Raw genomic sequence first — 18,101 nt, 5'->3', positions numbered from 1 at the left:
AAATATCCTGACTGCTTTCAGCAACATACAGTGTTTAATTCCCTTAGATTTATCCCATCCTAAGCAAAGGGATATTTTTTCCTGAGCTTGCACCACGTTCTAATTTACAAGACCTGGTAGAATAATTACAATCTGCCCTCAGTGTATGAGCACAGCTTAGCCCACCAAAGCATTTGTGGTTTTTAAAAAAGCATGGGATTGTTTACAGCAAGCTTCTTTGTGGGCAATTTTCTCCACTGCACTGCAAAGCTCTCATTGAAGAGAATTTTTACAAACATACGTTACTAGAAAAATTAGCATAGAGAAGGTGACTTTTTGTGATGAGTTAAGTCAGTGGGAAAATAAACACCTGAGTACAAGAAAAAGCATCAAGAGCAAAAGACAGTTCCAGGCATGAGAGGCAAAGCAGAGCTTGCAGAAGGTCTGGGGAGCAAGATTAACACTGGAGATGAAAAGTTACTTTAAACTGAACAAACAAAAACCCACATCTACAACTTTGTGGAATGTTAATTTGGAATTCAAATTTGTGGATCTGGGTTTTGAATTTGTTCAGCACTTCAGGAATAAGGTTACATTATTCCACCTCAGACTACAGTGAACATGTACTGTTACTGTGTCTTGTCAACCTATTTTTCACCAGACACGTTTTACAAAACTTGCTTGAACGTTAGGATAAGAATAATTTTCCTTTTACATAGAACTTCAATCACATTCTTCATTGTGAATAAAGCTGAGCATGAGGACATTCGATTTATTCACACATAGACATCTTCAGCCACATAAGAACTATAAAATTTACAATGGCATTTTGCTTTAAGTACAAAAATACACATCAAAAATAAATTCTGAAAAATCCCCCTAAACCCATATATTTTACATTTTTTCTGATATTGCAAATCTATTTAATAACTAATATTTTCCACCTGCTCAGATGTTTTTAAGTAATTAAACTGATACACTTAATAGAAATGCATAACAGTAACACTGAGAAAATACAGTAAAAAAAAGATACTGATTCTGTACTTTACATGATGAAAATTCAGTGTAAGACCCAGTTACAATACAACAATCAGGTCAGGGTTCAAGATTTTCTGGACAGATGGTTAACTTCAAACACACTGACCCCCTATCAGACTGGATTAGTGCCAAGAGCACTCAGCCTTTCCTACGGAAAGTGGGTCAGAGTAGGTTTTATTCAAGTGCTTTGATTTGATGCATCATGATTTCCAAAGAATTTATTAAAATCTGCTAGATTAAGATATTGGTATATTCTCACATGGAAAATGGGGTTCCTTCCTGGCCATCACACTTACCTTCACATTTCTCCAGGATCTGGACAGTTTCACCTAGTTCCAGGACCAAGCCTTGCGGAACAGTTCCTCGGAAGCTGCATATCACTGGAGGGTGGGGAAAAAGAGAGAGAGACATATGAGGCTTGGATCTTTGTGTGAATTTTCTTCTAAGCATAGCCCTTTAGCTCACTCCCTGAATAAAAATAGCTCTTACATAGCTGCCCAGAAAACCTGTCAGCCAACTTTTCCTGATCAGGTGTGTTTATTCCGGCCCTTATCGGAAATTAAGATCAACAAGACCATAAAAGTTGAGCTTTTAAAAAAAAATTTAAATTAAGCAAGGCTTGTAATCACTTTAATCAGCAACCTCTGATTTATATTGCATACAAAGATTTCCTTGTCTCACAATTCTTACTCTACTTCACAACCCATCAATGGAACAGGCTGCCCAAATTGCAGAGATTAAAACAGGAAATCAACTCCAGCAATTAATTTTCTCCAAGTTGAAGCTATTTCAAATATAATCTGTGCATCTAATAGACTGCAAAAATCCTATAATACTATATATTATATTTAAACAGACATACAAAAGAATCCATAAGAATCTGTACTTTTCATAAGCACTATCTAACACAATAACACATCTTACTTTTCCAGGTATCCCTAATTTTCATTAACCAGGGAAAATAAGAACCTATCTAAATGCTTCACAAAATATTAATACAATAAATAAAACCACTAAATTAAACTTGTTTTTTAAAAGAAGTTTTAAATATTCACAGTATATAATGATATATTCTTCAGCTATATTTATCAAAATACAAGAGGGACATGGACATGGGCAGTTCCCTCAAACCAGGGTGAGTTGCAGGTAAGGTCCTACCTGCCCCCAGGCCCAGCATTAAAACTGCCCCAGGCACAGACTGAACGCAGCACTCCAGTACCTTGCTCCAGGTAAACACACCCAGGAGAGCTCCCCTGCCACCTCCACACCCCGGAGCATTCCAAGTGGAATTCCTGAGCTGAAACAGTGACCCCCAGTGGGCACCATCCCCTTCTCCAGTTCAGGTGGAAATTCACTCCCCTCGGAATGCAAACACTCCGGCTGTGGTCAAGGTGCTCCCATGTGATGGAGGCACATTTGTACATTGCACAGAATATTCTGAGTTGGAAGGGACCCACCAGGATCACTGAGTCCAACTCGAGTGAATGGCCCATAGAGGGATCAAACCCATGGCCCTGGAGTTCCCAGCACCATGCTCCAAGCACCTGAGTCCAGCTCCTCCCTAAAGATCCTCCCATGCCAAAGCCATGAGTCCCTTCTGACTGCACAGAAAGCTGAAGAACACCATGGAACCCAGGACTCCCACCTGCACCATGTACCACGAGGCTGGGCTCTTGAACCTTGGATTTCTAAGAAATAATGAGAAATGCAGATACAAAACTTCCACCAAAACGAAACTGCATTTTAACCCTTTGCACACACTTCATAATGGGCAAGGGAAAGGAAGAACAAACTACACCCATCAGGCAAACACCCACATGAGGCCAACACAAGAAAGAGTGAAAAAAAGATCTAAAGGGAACCAAATGGCACCAAATGCTTGCATTTCCCCAGTGAGACTCAATGCAGGATTTAATCCCAAGAGTTAAGAACTCAGAATTTCATCAAGAAGCCTAAACTGCTCTCTCAGCTCTTATGGCCCAGCAGAAGTCACCGTCAGTTAAATGAGCCTTTAAATTCTTGTTTACATCAGAGGCAGGAGAAACACAACCACTGGCTCCAGACTGGAATAATGCAGACAGCATAATCCAACAAAAACTCAGCTCATCAGCATTCTGCATCCATTCTTCACCCATGAAGAAATCATAAATATGGATTTCAACCAAAGAAAAACTACTGAAAGCCTCTCCCAAAGTGCAGGAACACTGACAACTGAAATGATGAACTGGCAGGACATTATCAAACCTCCAATGGCTTTTCCTTCTTTTTTTTTGCCTCTTCAGTATTTTACAAAGCTGGATCCTTTAAACACAGAAAATGTTTTCTTTCTTCTAATTTGCAACTTTACCAAATTTGGAACATACAAGCTGATTTGCAAAATACCACAAAGTCCTGTATTAAAATGTGATTTTTTTTTTTAGTTCAAACCAACAAAACCACTAAAAAAAATTCATGTATGTCTCAAAAAGGGGAATTTCAAACAGCTTGAGTAAAAAGTTACCTTTGAAAACATCAGAAAACAAAATGGAGAAGTATTAATACAGTAATTAGATATTAACTTATGAGAGTCATTTTAGACACATTATTAATTTTAAGAATTACTACAGGCATGATAATATTAAAAGCCATTTTCCAGACCATTTTCATCTGTTCTGAACATGCCATGGATCTCATGACAGGGACACCACTCATGGGACTGGTGGGTGTTACTGGTTGGAGACAATAGAAAAGTTAAATCATGGAGGAAAAACAACTCAACTGCTCTTACTCAGCCAAGCCCAACAAGAAACAGTAACTCTGAAAACATTATTGCATGCTAACATTGCATTAGGTGCTCTGAATTGACAAACAGCAGCAGAATTCCTATGACAATTATTTACTATATTAAAGCTACTGAATCAAGGATGCAGCTGGGAAAGAAATCACCAGTTCTTTGGCTATCAAATATCTGCCTATTATGTAATAATACAGGTGGGTTTGGAATAAAAGCTAAAGGAAAGGTACCAGGAAAAGACAGTACCGGGGTTTTTTCAATTGCTGACAGAACAATTTTTCAAAACATGGTCAGGAATGGTGACTTGAATATATTTAGTCTTACAGAAAGTGATTCTAACAGATGTGTTAGTTTACAGATACAAACTGTCCATTTTTAATAGGATTCTACTGGTCACACAAAGAACATCTGATAGAAGGACTGTATAATATGTGATTGGCTCTTCAGAATTCAGAGCACTCTGTTCATAAGATAAACAAAGCTCTTTTCTTAGGTCTACTTCACTCAAAAAAAAGCCTAAATAAGCAAAAATTACAAAACAGAAATCAACTGATTCCATCAGCTTTAGATACAATCTTTGTGATCATATTCAATTAGAAACTTAATTCTCATACAAAAGTAACACTCCCCCTTCATTCTCAATACAACAGTATTGAATCTAATTCCTTTTGTAATCATCAATAAATTATGTTAGTCTCTTCTGTTTGACAATTTTAATAATCAATCCATAGGATTGGTGAATAGCAATATAAGTATTACCAGAACAGTGCAAGACAAATCTCAAGAGTAAATTATTTTCCAGCCACACTGAATCGAAGTCAGGAAAAATTAAAGAATCCAAGTAAACTGACCCAATAGACCAAAATGTCTTGCTACACTGCGTAACAAGAACAAAATTTAACATTTCTGAAATAAAAAAGAATGGTAAAAACAACTCGTGGACTATGACCGAATCACAGAAATTTAAGGCTCTTTTATAGTCTGATTTATTATTCCAACAGTTACTTCCCAAAAAGTTATGGATGCTACTCATTTGTTAAGATAAAAATGCATTATGTAAGACAACCTTATTTACAGAGTCCCTTTTAGGTACACAATTCTTCACAGCAGAATTAATTGAAAAATATGATCACAAATATAAATAAGAAATACAGAGTAATTCAACTACTCTGAAGAAAACCATTTACAGAGAGCACTCTGACAACTGATTTCTTTCCTTTCCATGTAAAGAGAAATTCTTTACCCAACATAATCACCTACAAACTGTCCATCCATCCATAAGCTCCCATCATTTCTTACAAGATCCATGTCCTCGGGCACCAGAACACACAAGTAACACATCATCCAAACAGGCACAAAGCAAAGCTTTTACCCACCAGTTTACAGAAGTGACTGATCCCTCTTGGACTCCAGGACACGCTGCTGAAATATTTAATATCCATTTTCAGATATGAAGCCCCCTGCCATCATTCAGCTCTATAAGGAGGTCATAGTTCCCCTCACCAAGTCATTTCAGCCAGCAGTTACAGCCAACATTCACTAAAGAGGAAAGCTTTGAAAAAGCACCACATGCCATGTGATCCAGGAATTATCTCCAGGACTGAAGTCCCTTATCTGTGGGACTTAAACTGGACCACAGCAAAGGAAATCCTTCCCTCTTCACCTCTGGAATTTATCAGTAAGAAAGGCACATCCCAGCTCACACAGGCAGTGACCCTCATGCTGTACCAGAACACATGAAGGGATTGTGGGGTACAACATATAAAAACAGATGGCATTGGAATAATGGTTTCAAAAGTCAAGGGTCCAAGAAATGACAGATTTTCCTTGCCCATGGATATACCCTGACACAGTATAATATAAACAGCTGCACTGCAAGTCTCCAGCAGAAGAGAAACTGCATCAAAAGTCAAACAGGACCTGTTAAGCCAATGCATCTTTGCACACCTCTGACTCCTCCCGTACTCCACCTAAAGCAGCTCTTTGCTATGTGAACAGAGATGATTCCATTGATACAATTCAGGAGGCTTTACAAACTATGTTCTCAAACAGCCCCCTCTTTCTTGGAGAAACTGCACTTGGCTGTGATAAAGTGGGCAGGTGTTTGCACAGATAAATAATCAGCACAGATAAATAAAAGTGATGTGAAATAAAAGAGCCATTTCCCTTAGTGAGGACAGATTGAGCAGCAAGCTCTGAAGGGATCTCTGTTGGAACCCTTCCTGTTTGAAGTATTCCTAAATAATAAAAAAAAATCTCATTGTTTAGAGAAGCCACAAAGTTTATAAGGCCACTCAGGCTATTCAGAGTAATAAAGAGCTATATACAAGCTCCACAAGTAGAAGTGGCAGACGAGCAGTGTTCAGTTCACTTGCATGGCATTCCATGAGGGATGAACAATCCTCACCTCACACACAAAATCATCATCCCCTCCCTTGCTAGTGCCACACTGAGTGGAACCCTGGAGTGTCAGAAGTCTTACCATAAAATTCAGTGTTCTGCCACTGTCAGAGACCACCCCACATCACACAGAATATCATCTTGGGAAAAAAGGGAAGGCACTATTACCCATAGTACTGCATAAAATTCCCAATGAACCCCATGAGCCATTTTCCCCTTTGCCAAAAAGGACTGAACAGCATAAGAACGGGTAGAAAGAAGTGAGACAGAACGTAGCAAGGACTGAATAAGGACTTTTATGTGATTGATTGTTAACCACCATGGGACTTCTGTACCAGGAAGGCTGAAAGGGTGGAGAGGGGAGAACTGACAGAAGGTGCACAGGGAACTGTTGCTATCTATCCACCTCTTCCAGTTCAGAAAGCAGAGCTGTGTCAAATGAAGCAGCAGAGTTCAGAACTTAATTAAAGTACTTTTCCACACAGTGCACAAACTGTGAAAGTCCTCATGAGATACCGTGGGTGACAGAAATGAAATAATCACTGGAGCTCCAAAGCCAACCGGACAAACCCACGGACGTGCCCCACGCTGGGCTCTGCCCCGTCCCAGGAAGCCGCGGAGCCCGGGGAAGGCTCCACCCCCACGGCCGGGGCAGGCACGGGGCTGGGGCTGGGGCTGGGACGGGGCTGCAGCGCGGGCATTATCGAGCAGGCACCGCCTGAGCTTCCGCTGTCCTGGGCCAGTGACTGCTTTGGGACCCACCCGAACTCCAGCATGGCAAAGAGGAGAGCAAAACCCACACAGAAATGCTGAATCAGGTTTCACCTGTGTCATTGTTGCTTTCTGCTGCCAGCCGCAGAAGCGGTTTGATTTTTGCGGTGATAAAATTTAAAATGTATCTTGCTGTTAAAATCCTTTCCAGTTCAGGTTCCCGTGTCCCGCCCGCCCAGTCTCACCCGGGCTGCAATGCTGCCACTGATCATTTCTCTTCCCAATGGATGCCAATGCCCTGACAAGCACAGTAATAGAAATGTGTCACGTTTGTCACATCAACAGTGGGAAAACCCAGGACAACAACAGGGAAATGCCAGAGAAGTACCCAGCCCAACACATCCAGCTGCTCATCCCCTTAAAACATGATTTTTTTCTTAGCATTTGCACAAAGTTATGCAATGAACTGACAGGGCAATATGCCTTCTCATGTACTTTCTTATTTTTTTAACCTATTTCTACACATTTCACTGAAGACTACAAAAATATTTTGATCTTGCATAATGTTCTATTTACACTACACAATATCAGTTCAGCTCATGAGTAATTTGTTTATTTTCATAAAGGAACAGAACCCTTTCCCTCCCTACTGTCCAAGATGTAACAATGAAAATAAGAAGGACTTATTTAAGTAAGGGCTGAGAAACAAAATCAGTTCAAGAGCTTTCCATGTTTACATTGTTTCTTTTTCCAAATCTAGACTATGTGTCTCCAAATCATTAAATTGGGCTTTTAAAAATTATTTTTTATTTCCTAGATTTTCACATTCACAATAGAAATCATTGCTACTGGAACAGACCCAATATGCTAAACCACATTTGGATTTTTCTTTATCATAAGATGTTGGTAAGGCCATGATTTAATGGACTCTATGGGTTAATATGGGGGGGAATTGTAATTTCTTGAATTTTCAACACATCTCCATTTACAAAAGATAGATCTTCTTGGACTTCATGACAGTTTTTTCCAGTCCTCAACTCATTGTAATATTATTATCTACCTTATTAAAATTCTGGTAGCTTGTAATATTTTTAGATGACACTTGCAGAACAAGTGGTTCAGGTTAAAGCATGTAATTTAATTTTCATAAAAAATGACTGAGTGTACTGCACTCAGCTTGCAGTTATTCAGATTATGCACTGACCATCCCTCAGCAGATCCTCAACTAAACCCATTGCAGGAGGAATGGCAGGCAGAACACACGGGAGAGGCACAGCTGCAGCTGTATTGCTCCATACCCAAAATACCTTGACAAGGTGTAATCACACTGAGCAGACACTGGATTGTGCTCTGTGCTACAAACATCAGAGCTCCCAAGTTCTGTGCCGGTGTAATTTATGCTTTATAACACATGAGCATGTTTTAAACTCACACCTCTAGCACACCAGCTAAGAATTGGGAGTATGTGTTTACTTAGGGTAAACACAAACTGAAATTTCACAGTCCTTATACAGCATTTTGTATTCAACTGCTACTCATTGTCACAGTTAACACCGAACACAAGTCAATCCCTGAGCTTAAGATTGATTTAGATTGATTAGTATTAAAGATTGAATTAAATACTAGATCATTATCATATTAGCTAATATTTTATATTTAAGAAAATAATGGAATTACTCCAAACTGATAAACAAATACTATGATGAGCATGTCTCTTTCCCTGAAATAATTTTCCAATTAATCCAGATATTAAAAGTGTCTAGTATGACACAATATATGCTAGGTTTAAGAGCTGAACAAGATAAACTTTATTTTCTTCCCTATAACACCCAGGTGATAATAAAGGCTCCATGTAACCCAAGAGTCACCAGGTGAGCCCAAAGATGGCTCTAAATCCAATAACTTTTCCCTAACAGAAGCTAAAAGGAGGGGAATGAAGGGTATTAGAACAGGGCAAGGATGTGGCTTCCTCCAACTTGAGACATCTGTGGACTGGGCCTTCCTAAAAGAAGGTTTTTATTTGTACTAATTTTATATATGTATTTAGTAGCATTTTCTATACATTTTCTTCTATGGAGCCACCCAAATGTTGTGGAACCACACCCACTGTTAACAGCCCCATGAGCCCAGAACTCCACACAACTCTTCCATCACAGAAATGGGGGTTCACTTGTTTGGCTCCTGTGCACCAACACTCCCAGGAATTGTATTAAACAAGTGACAGAACAATTTTTATTCTTCCACTCCATGGTATTTGTGTTTTGAGAATTTTCTAAGCTACCTTTGCTTAATAATGCATTTTCCAAGAAGAGCAGATGTGGATTTTCTGCATTTAGGGCTGGCAGAGGGAACAGTCTCCAGGCTGGGGCAGGATGACTGGGCAGGAAAACCAGCACTGACACAAATGGTCCCACAGAGGACAAGGGAGAGGCAGATTCAGCTTTACCTTTCTGTGAGGCAACTGTGTTGCACAACCACGCCTACGGCAGCACTGAATTAATACTTCCCAAACCTCCCCACACCTTCCAGTCTGAGCCTCTCTCAGAACCACAAACCTTTTCCCAACAAAAAGAAGTTCTTGAACACAGAAAATTGTGGGTTTAATAATTTAAAATAACAAGATGTAGTTTGTGATTAAAAAAAAACCCTTTCACATTTTTATAACAAAATTAAAGGCCAATATTATTAATTTTTTTCCTTTGTGGAACTGCTTGATTAAACCTGGCAGCTTCATAGATTGCACAGTTAGAGTCTGATAATATTTGACAAGGGAGCAGAACCATGAGGAAATGAAAAGAAAAACATTTCCATTTTATTCTACAAATACCTGCTATAATGTTTTCACCCTCACAATACACCTTCCAAGTATTTAAATTATTAATTGTGCGTGAGGGTTTCAATTATTTGCCAGAAATGAATCTGAGACTTGCAGATTTATTTGCAAGTGCAGGCCTCATTCAGTAAGTACATCCACAAAGAATACAGGGAACAGCACTTCTAAAACATTCCTGTGTTTAAGCAAGATGACAAAATGAATAATTTAGATATGGAAGAGAGGATATAACCAATTACACCTTAAAAACCCAAATGAAACGAAGTTTTTGCAGAAGGGGCATTTCTTGCAGAGTGCACTGGTACACATGACACAGAACAGGGCTCTAATCCGATTGGAATTGCCAGGCACTAATGTAATACACACACACAAAAAAGATTATCAAAAGCTGATTAAAAGCCATCCAAACATTACAATCGAAGAGTACAGATTAAACAAAAGACATGATTTAGAAGAGGGCTAAAATTTTTTGACCTTATTAATGGTCTTTATGAACTTTTATGCCAAATCTTGATGAAGAAGAATATACCTGAGAACTGAAAGCCAGGCATCACACTTTGGGTTCTGTGCACTGCCCAAATTACAGCACAATTAAGTGAAGGTATTTCAGGCTGCTCGGGGAGCAGTGGCAGTTGCTAGGCAGCATCTGCTCCTGTCAGAGATGCTTCTTTCTTTGTGCAGCACAGAACCCCAGCCAGGAATACTGCCACCAATGGATTATTCCAAGGCAGCTTACTGCCATCACATGGCATCTGCAGAGTGCTCACCCGCTGCCTAGCAACACCGCCTCTCTCTACTGAGTCATAGCAGCGCCAGGACAATATTCCTGCAAAAAAAGAAACAGATGCCTGAGAAGAAAGGTGATCATTCAGTAGCAGAGCAAAGGATTGCAAGCATCCTTCCCCTGCCCTCCAAGATAAAAATAGAGATTGGGCTGAAAAATCATGAGCTGTTTAAAATAGTTTTGCACATCCTGGTGGCAGGAGGAGGGAAAGAAGGAAGGGACCAAAACCCACAGTGTTGTCCACTGCTTTAGCTGTGCTAAGGGACTGGTCTTGAGCTCCAGAGATCCCAGCTTTGCAAGGATCTATGCTGGTACTTCATCCTCTTCCTGTCACTCTCTTCCATCAGTTCATTCACCCATACATCATTCCCTCTATGCAGGAAGCGAATGCAGCAGGCTTTCTCTCCCTCTGAAAGACAGCAAAGGCTGCTTCAGTTTCTGAAACCTTCTCCCTCTTTCCAAACCCAGCTGGCAAAGAGAACTGGGCAGGCTCTGCCCAGAGAGGTGAGGAGCTGCTCTGCGTTCCACAGGCTGAAACGTGAGCCTGTTGAACACCTCACTGTTCAACACCAGAAACAAGGTAAGAAACCAATCAAGTTTTGACTCTCCTGGAGGGTGGAGATTGCAGCACCTCTCCAGGCACCCTGCTCCAGGGCTTTCCCACATGCACTGTGGGAATCACTGTCCCTGACTGGAATTCACCCCCACGGCTCCTCCTTTCACCCTGCAGCTCTGAGAAGTGTCTGCACCTCCCCAAACAGCTGCTCTCCACGAGCCAACCCTTTCCTATGCTCCATTCCCAGCTTGTACCAGCCCGGATCTCACAGACCCTCCTCTCTCCCCCTGTTCCCACCTCCTCACCTCACCCCTCATACTGTGAGGTGCAGCCCCAGAGCAACTGGAGGAGGAAGAGAGCATTTCCACACCATGCTGGTGCCCAGGAACACAGCCAGGGACAGGAGAACACCACTGGCTCATGTTCACACAGCAAAGCCTCAGGGATCACCCCACAGCACCTTCCAGCCTGTCCCATTCTGCACAGGCTACAGCCTGAGACTTTCACACCTCCCATCTATCTGTTCAATAAGTTCTTAACACATTAAAGCTACCTGGGCATTTATGGTCAGTTTGCACATTTTCAATGAGCAGCAGGAAGGGAAGGATAGGGCAGATTTATAAAAATAAATTTACCAGCATACAGCTCCTGCATTTTAGTTGAAAACTCTATAATATTTATAGAGTCAGCCTGTACTGGCTGCTACACAAGAACTCTGCTGAAGACATCTATGAAACCTGTCAATCCACCCATAAGAACTTTGACTTTTTTGGTTTGCAACTAAAAGACAAAAAAAGGAAAAAAGCATTTGACTGGCAAAATTGAAAAGGTTTTCTTTTCATGATTTTCAACTCTTCCAATCTTCACTGAAGCAAATGTGCATTATTTAATGCTATCAACATCATCTGAGATGTTGGGGAAATCCTCCTTTTCTCTTTTTGTGTCCTCCATACAGGTTTATTTATTTATTTAATTTAATAAAGCATTCTCCCCCTGTTAAAAGGAGAATATGGTCTTCTGCCAGAAATACAGTCACTCCAGAAGTGGGAGAGAAAATGCCAAAATGAAACCAACCAAACAAACCCAACAAGATCAGTAGTTGCAGTTTGGGGCCTTGCTGAGATGAAGAAAGAGAGAGAAGCCCATTTTCTACCTCCTCTGCCCCAGAGTCCAAAGAGAAGCTGTTCCTGCAAGAGCAGTGCTTGAAACACAATCTTCCTTGGCATAAACCCCTGGGACCACAGAGATTACCAAACACTGATCTGTTAAAAAGAAAAACAAGTGGTCCCTCCCCTCAGATCAGTGCACTGGGAAGGGCTGAGCAGGAGGATGGATGGATATCACCACGCACTTGCCCAGCAGGCAGGTTCCCAGTGGATGCTCTGCACACACAGCAGGGCCAGGACCTTTCCAGGTCCCAGGACAGCTCCTCCCACTCTAACAATCCCTGCTGGAGGAAAGGCCTCACAGCATCACCTTTAAACAGAGGCACAATATGGAGAGGATTGCCCTCATCCCTCACACCCCAGGCCCACAGGCAGTGTCCAGCTCCATTCTGGACAGCAACAGCAGATGTCAGGGCAAGACTATTTCACAAAAATATTGATCCAGCTCTAACAGGTGCAGCAGAACTACACTGTTGTATCTTTGGTTTATCAAAATTCAGGTCTCCAGTCATTCAGATCATGAGCATTTAGAGAGAGAAACCAAACACAAAGATGCACCAAAGTTCCAACCAGAGTTTTCAATAACCCTTTTTTCCAGTAATTCATATATTTTTGGATTCCTTGTCCCACTCTGGCTGAAACTTTCTCACCTGAGCCTCCACTCTGTGTCCATGTAACACAGCCCCACATACACAAAGCAGTGCCCAGGTGAAGTGGGCAGCTCTGCAGACACTGCCACAGGCATTGTTCTCCACAAAGGAACAGGTGGGAGAAACAGAAACATCTCCTCCTATCCCCCCACACCCAGAGTCAGTCACTGGAAACAGCCACTGCTCCCTACAGGGAGTATCCAGCACTGACAGATATCCTCCTATCAAAGGCTCTCTGCTCCCTTCACCACCAGTTTGGGCAGCCCACCCAGCATGGCAAAGGACCATTGGTGCACTGTCACCCAAACAGTCACAGACTGCTTGCAACTGCCTTCTGTTTAACAGTTCTGGGTTTCTCTGACATAAACTCAAGGGTTCCTTTATCAGGTTCAGAAGACTAAAAGTGCAGATACTCATAAACATCTTGTTCATAAACATTTAGAGAGGGAAGAAGGAAACACAGCCACAAGAGGTTTCCAGAACAGTGAGACACCTGCCAAAGCACTCTGAGCTACACTCTGGCACCCTGGGTAGCTCAGAGACTTACATTCAACAGAAAGAAAATAAAATAATTCACCACTCCATCAACTGCCAACACTAAAAGCATTTTGTGCCCCAGCTTCCTTGCACTGAAATAAGAATAAAGGTTTGTCTGCATGTTTCAGAGAACAGCAGCTTACCTCTGAAAGCACAAAGGGCTGCTTTTAATCACCAAGAGTTAGCTGGCACCACTTGTCATAAGCTTTTCTTAAAGCTTAATATCCAGAAAGACTCAAGAAAAGAAAAAGTAGTTAAAAGCTGAAGAGGGAAATCTTATCCTTGGAATAAGCAATCACCTCACAACTGCACTGGAAAGCACTCAGGCTGCTCAAAGCCTCACTTCCCTGCCTCCCAAATATATTCCCTAAGTTTGGACTAAGGACTTTTTGTTTGAACAAACAATAAAACATGTCTAAGAGGAAGGAATTATGGCCAAAAAACCTTTAGAGATGCTTTCAGGCTCTCAGAAAACATCACAAAGTTCATTTTGACATGGAAAAACTTGAACAGAGGTTTGATTTTAACATCAGGCACTTGAGTGAGATATTTTCTATTTGCCCTGAGGTTCAGTGAGCAGACAGATTTTGAAGCAGAACAAAGTGAGAAATGTTGTGAGACTAAGGTTGCTTCATAACTTCAAAACAATCAGTGGAAGGAGCACTGTCAGTCACAGCTGGTTTTGGACCAAGACCCCATGGTATGGTTCCTTTGGCCCCTTCCTCAGTGCACAGCACAGCTGAGAGAGGAACACAACAAACTTAGCAACCACACAAATTAAAGAAAAATTTCTCTGGAGAAGGAGAGAAAAGTTGCATCAGTCTCTTCAAGAGCTAAATAATTTTCCACAGACTTCCCATTCTTTGGTGTTTTCACAGCCACATCTGAGAAGTGCTCCTGTTTCTCAAGAGAACCAATCTATGGAATACATATGGCCACCAGTAACACCAGTTGTTGGTCCCATCAGGCAGTTCCAGCTCCTCTGTATGAGAATCATTTCCAAATAACAATTTAATGTGCTAAGCCTGTCTATTGACATGTCACTGCACACGAACACAGAAAACTTCCTCATTCCAAATCATCCCCCTCCTGTGGGCTTTGAAATGCCAGCAAATACGTGGTAGAGAATTTTCTAATTGCAAATTCTGGTAATAGTCCTTACATGTTTCCCTGATGCCGGCATTGGAGCCTGACTTGTTAAGGGCAGAACTGCTGCACAAAAGGCTTTGCAAGGGTAGTGGGACCCACGTCCAGCTGAGCCAGCACCACTGACTGTGCCCTAAGGAATTTGCTTTCAGAGGACTAACAAAAAGTTATCTTCCCTCTATTCCCACATACAGCTGCAAACCACAATCTGCACCATCACCCCATACCCACACATCAATTTTCTATCCCTTAAGTGGTTCAAAAGTGAAATTATTTTACATGTCCTCACTAATTTCACTCTGAACACTTGAACAAGGAATTTAAACCCAAAGCACACAAGAAACACCTGATAGAACCTGATTAACCTTTTTTTCAGCAAGTCAGAAGCTTTTAATCTGCACTACTATGCATAGAAATTCCAATTTCAAGTTCTTCCCCACCCAACCCTATTTCCATTAAACATGGAGGAAAAGTTGTCCAAGATTGCCAACTCACATCATCAAATGCCTCTTGTTACTGGATGTACTGTTAGGTGAGGACAGAAAGCCTGAATATCAAAATGTTTCCACCCCTAGAAAATCATTCTAAAAACAAAATCCCTTCTGTGCTGGGGATAAGCTTGGGGAGGAAGTGCTTTTGCCCCCACCCTACTGACCAGTGGCTGAAGTCCTGCAGGTCTTAACTGAATACCTAATACAGCACAATAACAAAGAAATGGAGAAAATTGCTCTAAAACCCACAAAATCATCCAAATTTAAACCCATACTGTGCTACTATGACTTCTTACTCCAGGATCACCCCCACAGTCCCATACAAGCCATGCAATGAACTGTTAAACATACACATCTCACTTCTTGCCTTTGTGAGCTTCTCAACTTCATTCCTCCTGTATTTAGAAAGTTTTGGCTAATTTATACAGCAAATGTATTTGTGAACAACTGGTATTTAAATAATCTCAAAGTAGTGATATCTAACAGGTGAATTCTCATCCAGTTCTGCAAATCAGCTCTTCATGAGAGCTGGTCTAACCACAATTCTTTGGCTTAGCCTTTTCTATGACAAACAAGCTAAAATATATTATTCTCTTGCCCAAAAGAGGACATTTAATCTCCAAGTTCTATCAGCACCCACAAAATTCCAGATTTACCCTACTCTGAGCTGAATTTGCCCACCACACTTAATGACACTTCAGTAACCTCTCCTGTCTATATGATCACATCCCATCAGGTGCATCCTGGGAGCTGCTCTTTTCCAGAGACATTTCAAGGTGTGATTCATCTCCCATCCAGTTAAATAACACGTATACATTTCCCTTATGATCCCTGACTGACAAATTCCTTTGCTCATTCTTAAGGCCTACAGGTTGAAAAAAGGCCCTTAGGAGCAAAGTAGTGAATGGAAATTACTCCAATCCCTGGATCATCCCCTTTTCCTGAGCAAGTCCCCAGGTACCAGCAGCACTTCCCAAGGCAGTGGAGCACAGAGGGTTTCCAAGTGCATCCCTGACTGGCTCTGGTTCCCAGACAATCCCTGAAGAATATCCTTAGTCACCTCCCTCCTGCTGCCAGACAATGACATCCCCTGGCACAGGGACCCAGGAGAGCAAATGAAATGTAACCTATGTCCCTAACCCAGCACCTGATGCAAGGATTGATATTGGTTCCCATCCAAACAATGGACATTTTCCTTATGTGGGGAGAGGGACTTTTCTCTACCTCTCTGAAACTTTTCATTTTGAAAGCTGTAACAAACCACTCCAGTGAACAAGTGCAACCACAGTGCCACTCACAGCCCCCTCCAGCAGCTGCCTCTTGTGCCAACAGCTAAGGCAGGGTCTTGTGCCAAGAGCCCTGAGGAAGGAAGGAAGACTTTTCTAAGTTCTGCAACCCTGTTTTTCCCAGCATAAATATGAACTGGAAGTGTGCAAGCCAAGGTCTAGTGACAAGGGGAAAAAAAAGAAAGAAAATCAAGATACTGATCAATAAGCTGCAGTACAAAACCATAACTAGGACATTGTGATGTTTCATCCTTTCTTAGTAAGAACAAGGGAAAGTTTAGTTGTATTTATTTGTGCTTACGGATTTATTTTTCATTGTTACCAAACAAGCAGTGAAAATAAAGATTTAAAAAGCACTTTTAAATAAAACAACAGATTTTAACCCTAATTCTCTGAATAAACTAAGAACAGATTCTGTTGATGCACGCAGGTTCTCCTCCTCCGTGACCTCATACATACATATTTAATATGGTCAGCCATACAAAGTGGCTTGCCGATACAGCATCAATCAAATTAAAAAAAAAAAACAAGCAAACAAAAAAAAACTTTCAGGAAAGCCACCTAAATGTGCTCCTTGAACAAAAATAAAAGAGGAAAAACTGACAGTCTAATGAAATAATCAGCTCTTACAGTAGCCAAATGTTGTTTACTAGAGTTCTATTTAACTTTTTCTTTTAATACATTAATATTTAATACTTGTTTTTTAAGATTAAACTAACTAATCAGATCACTTTAATAAATATTTTCTTAGAGAGACTGCTTTAAAAATACTAAAACACTAGAGGGCTAGAGAGCCTTGTCTTCAATAATCAGCTCAGAATTCTTATTAATTGTGTTCATCACTGGCCACCTCAAGCACCTGTGGAAGAACTGTCTGCTTTGCTTCAGCAAGTCTCAAGTTCTAAAAGCAGAGCTAGGATCACAGGCACTGAATATAAGTATTTCTAAATAGAGGGGAATTACTCACAACAGCCACCAGGTAGTTGCTATAGCAGCTGAGAAATAAAATCAAGGAAGATCTTCAAGGTTGTTAGGAGAGTGTTTCATTTATTTAGAAATATCCTGAGCAATCTTTTAACATCTTTGCTGCAGATGCATGCAGTGATCTGTGTGAGGACTGGGCAATACAATGGAGTTCCACAACTGCAAGTGTGGAAAACTCCTTGTAACTGCAGGTGGGCACAGAGAGCTCCAGAGCTGGCCAAAAGGCACCAAGGTTGCCATCAGGAAATGTCACATTGCCCTGCAGCCAAGGGCCTGTGGCTGCACAGAATATCTGCACAGAATATCTGCTGAGGCTCCAGCAGGCACAGGGAATGCCTCTGAGGCTCCCTGCAAGGCAGTGCACAACACAAAGCCCCCACAGCCGGGTGCTGAGAGGGGAACGTGGTGTCTGAAGGATCATTTCTGTGAATGGTCACTCTGACACACCAGGCAAGGCAGCAGAGCACAGCCTGCTTTCAACAGACAGCAGCATCAGGATGAAGCACTTCCAGTGGCACTGTCCCTTGCCTTGGCACACAAGGACAGCTATGGCCAGGGCCTGGATGCCCAGATGCGCCGTCCTGTTCCACCAGAAACCTCTCTGTGGTACTCCACTTGCAGAGATAACTGATCCCACTCAGCTTCCACCAACAGGGACAGAAAGTTCATTGCCTTAACCCAAAGGCAAACCTTCAAACTTGGCATGGTTTAGCAGGAGCACAGAGAAAACCCACAGTGGTTTTTTGGACAGAGGCTGCTCTAACCAA

The 18,101-nt window shown here is 41.4% G+C and overlaps 1 protein-coding gene across 6 annotated transcripts in view; it reads right to left on the bottom strand.

Annotated features, from left to right (window-relative positions):
- The window catches only part of DOCK3 (dedicator of cytokinesis 3), a 185,773-nt gene that overhangs the window by 165,315 nt on the left and 2,357 nt on the right, over positions 1-18,101 (bottom strand). For all 6 annotated transcript variants that reach the window (XM_054281259.1, XM_054281253.1, XM_054281254.1 and 3 more), the window contains exon 2: positions 1,314-1,397. In XM_054281259.1, the coding sequence (XP_054137234.1) occupies positions 1,314-1,397 (84 nt within the window). The remainder of the gene's footprint in view (positions 1-1,313; positions 1,398-18,101) is intronic.

Source organism: Melozone crissalis, unplaced genomic scaffold (assembly GCF_028551555.1).
Source record: "Melozone crissalis strain CALT ecotype California unplaced genomic scaffold, PUWL_Pcris_2 ptg000029l_1, whole genome shotgun sequence".
Lineage (NCBI taxonomy): Eukaryota > Metazoa > Chordata > Aves > Passeriformes > Passerellidae > Melozone > Melozone crissalis.
The sequence above is the reverse complement of the archived record's forward strand: the minus strand, read 5'-3'. Positions and strand labels throughout refer to the sequence as shown.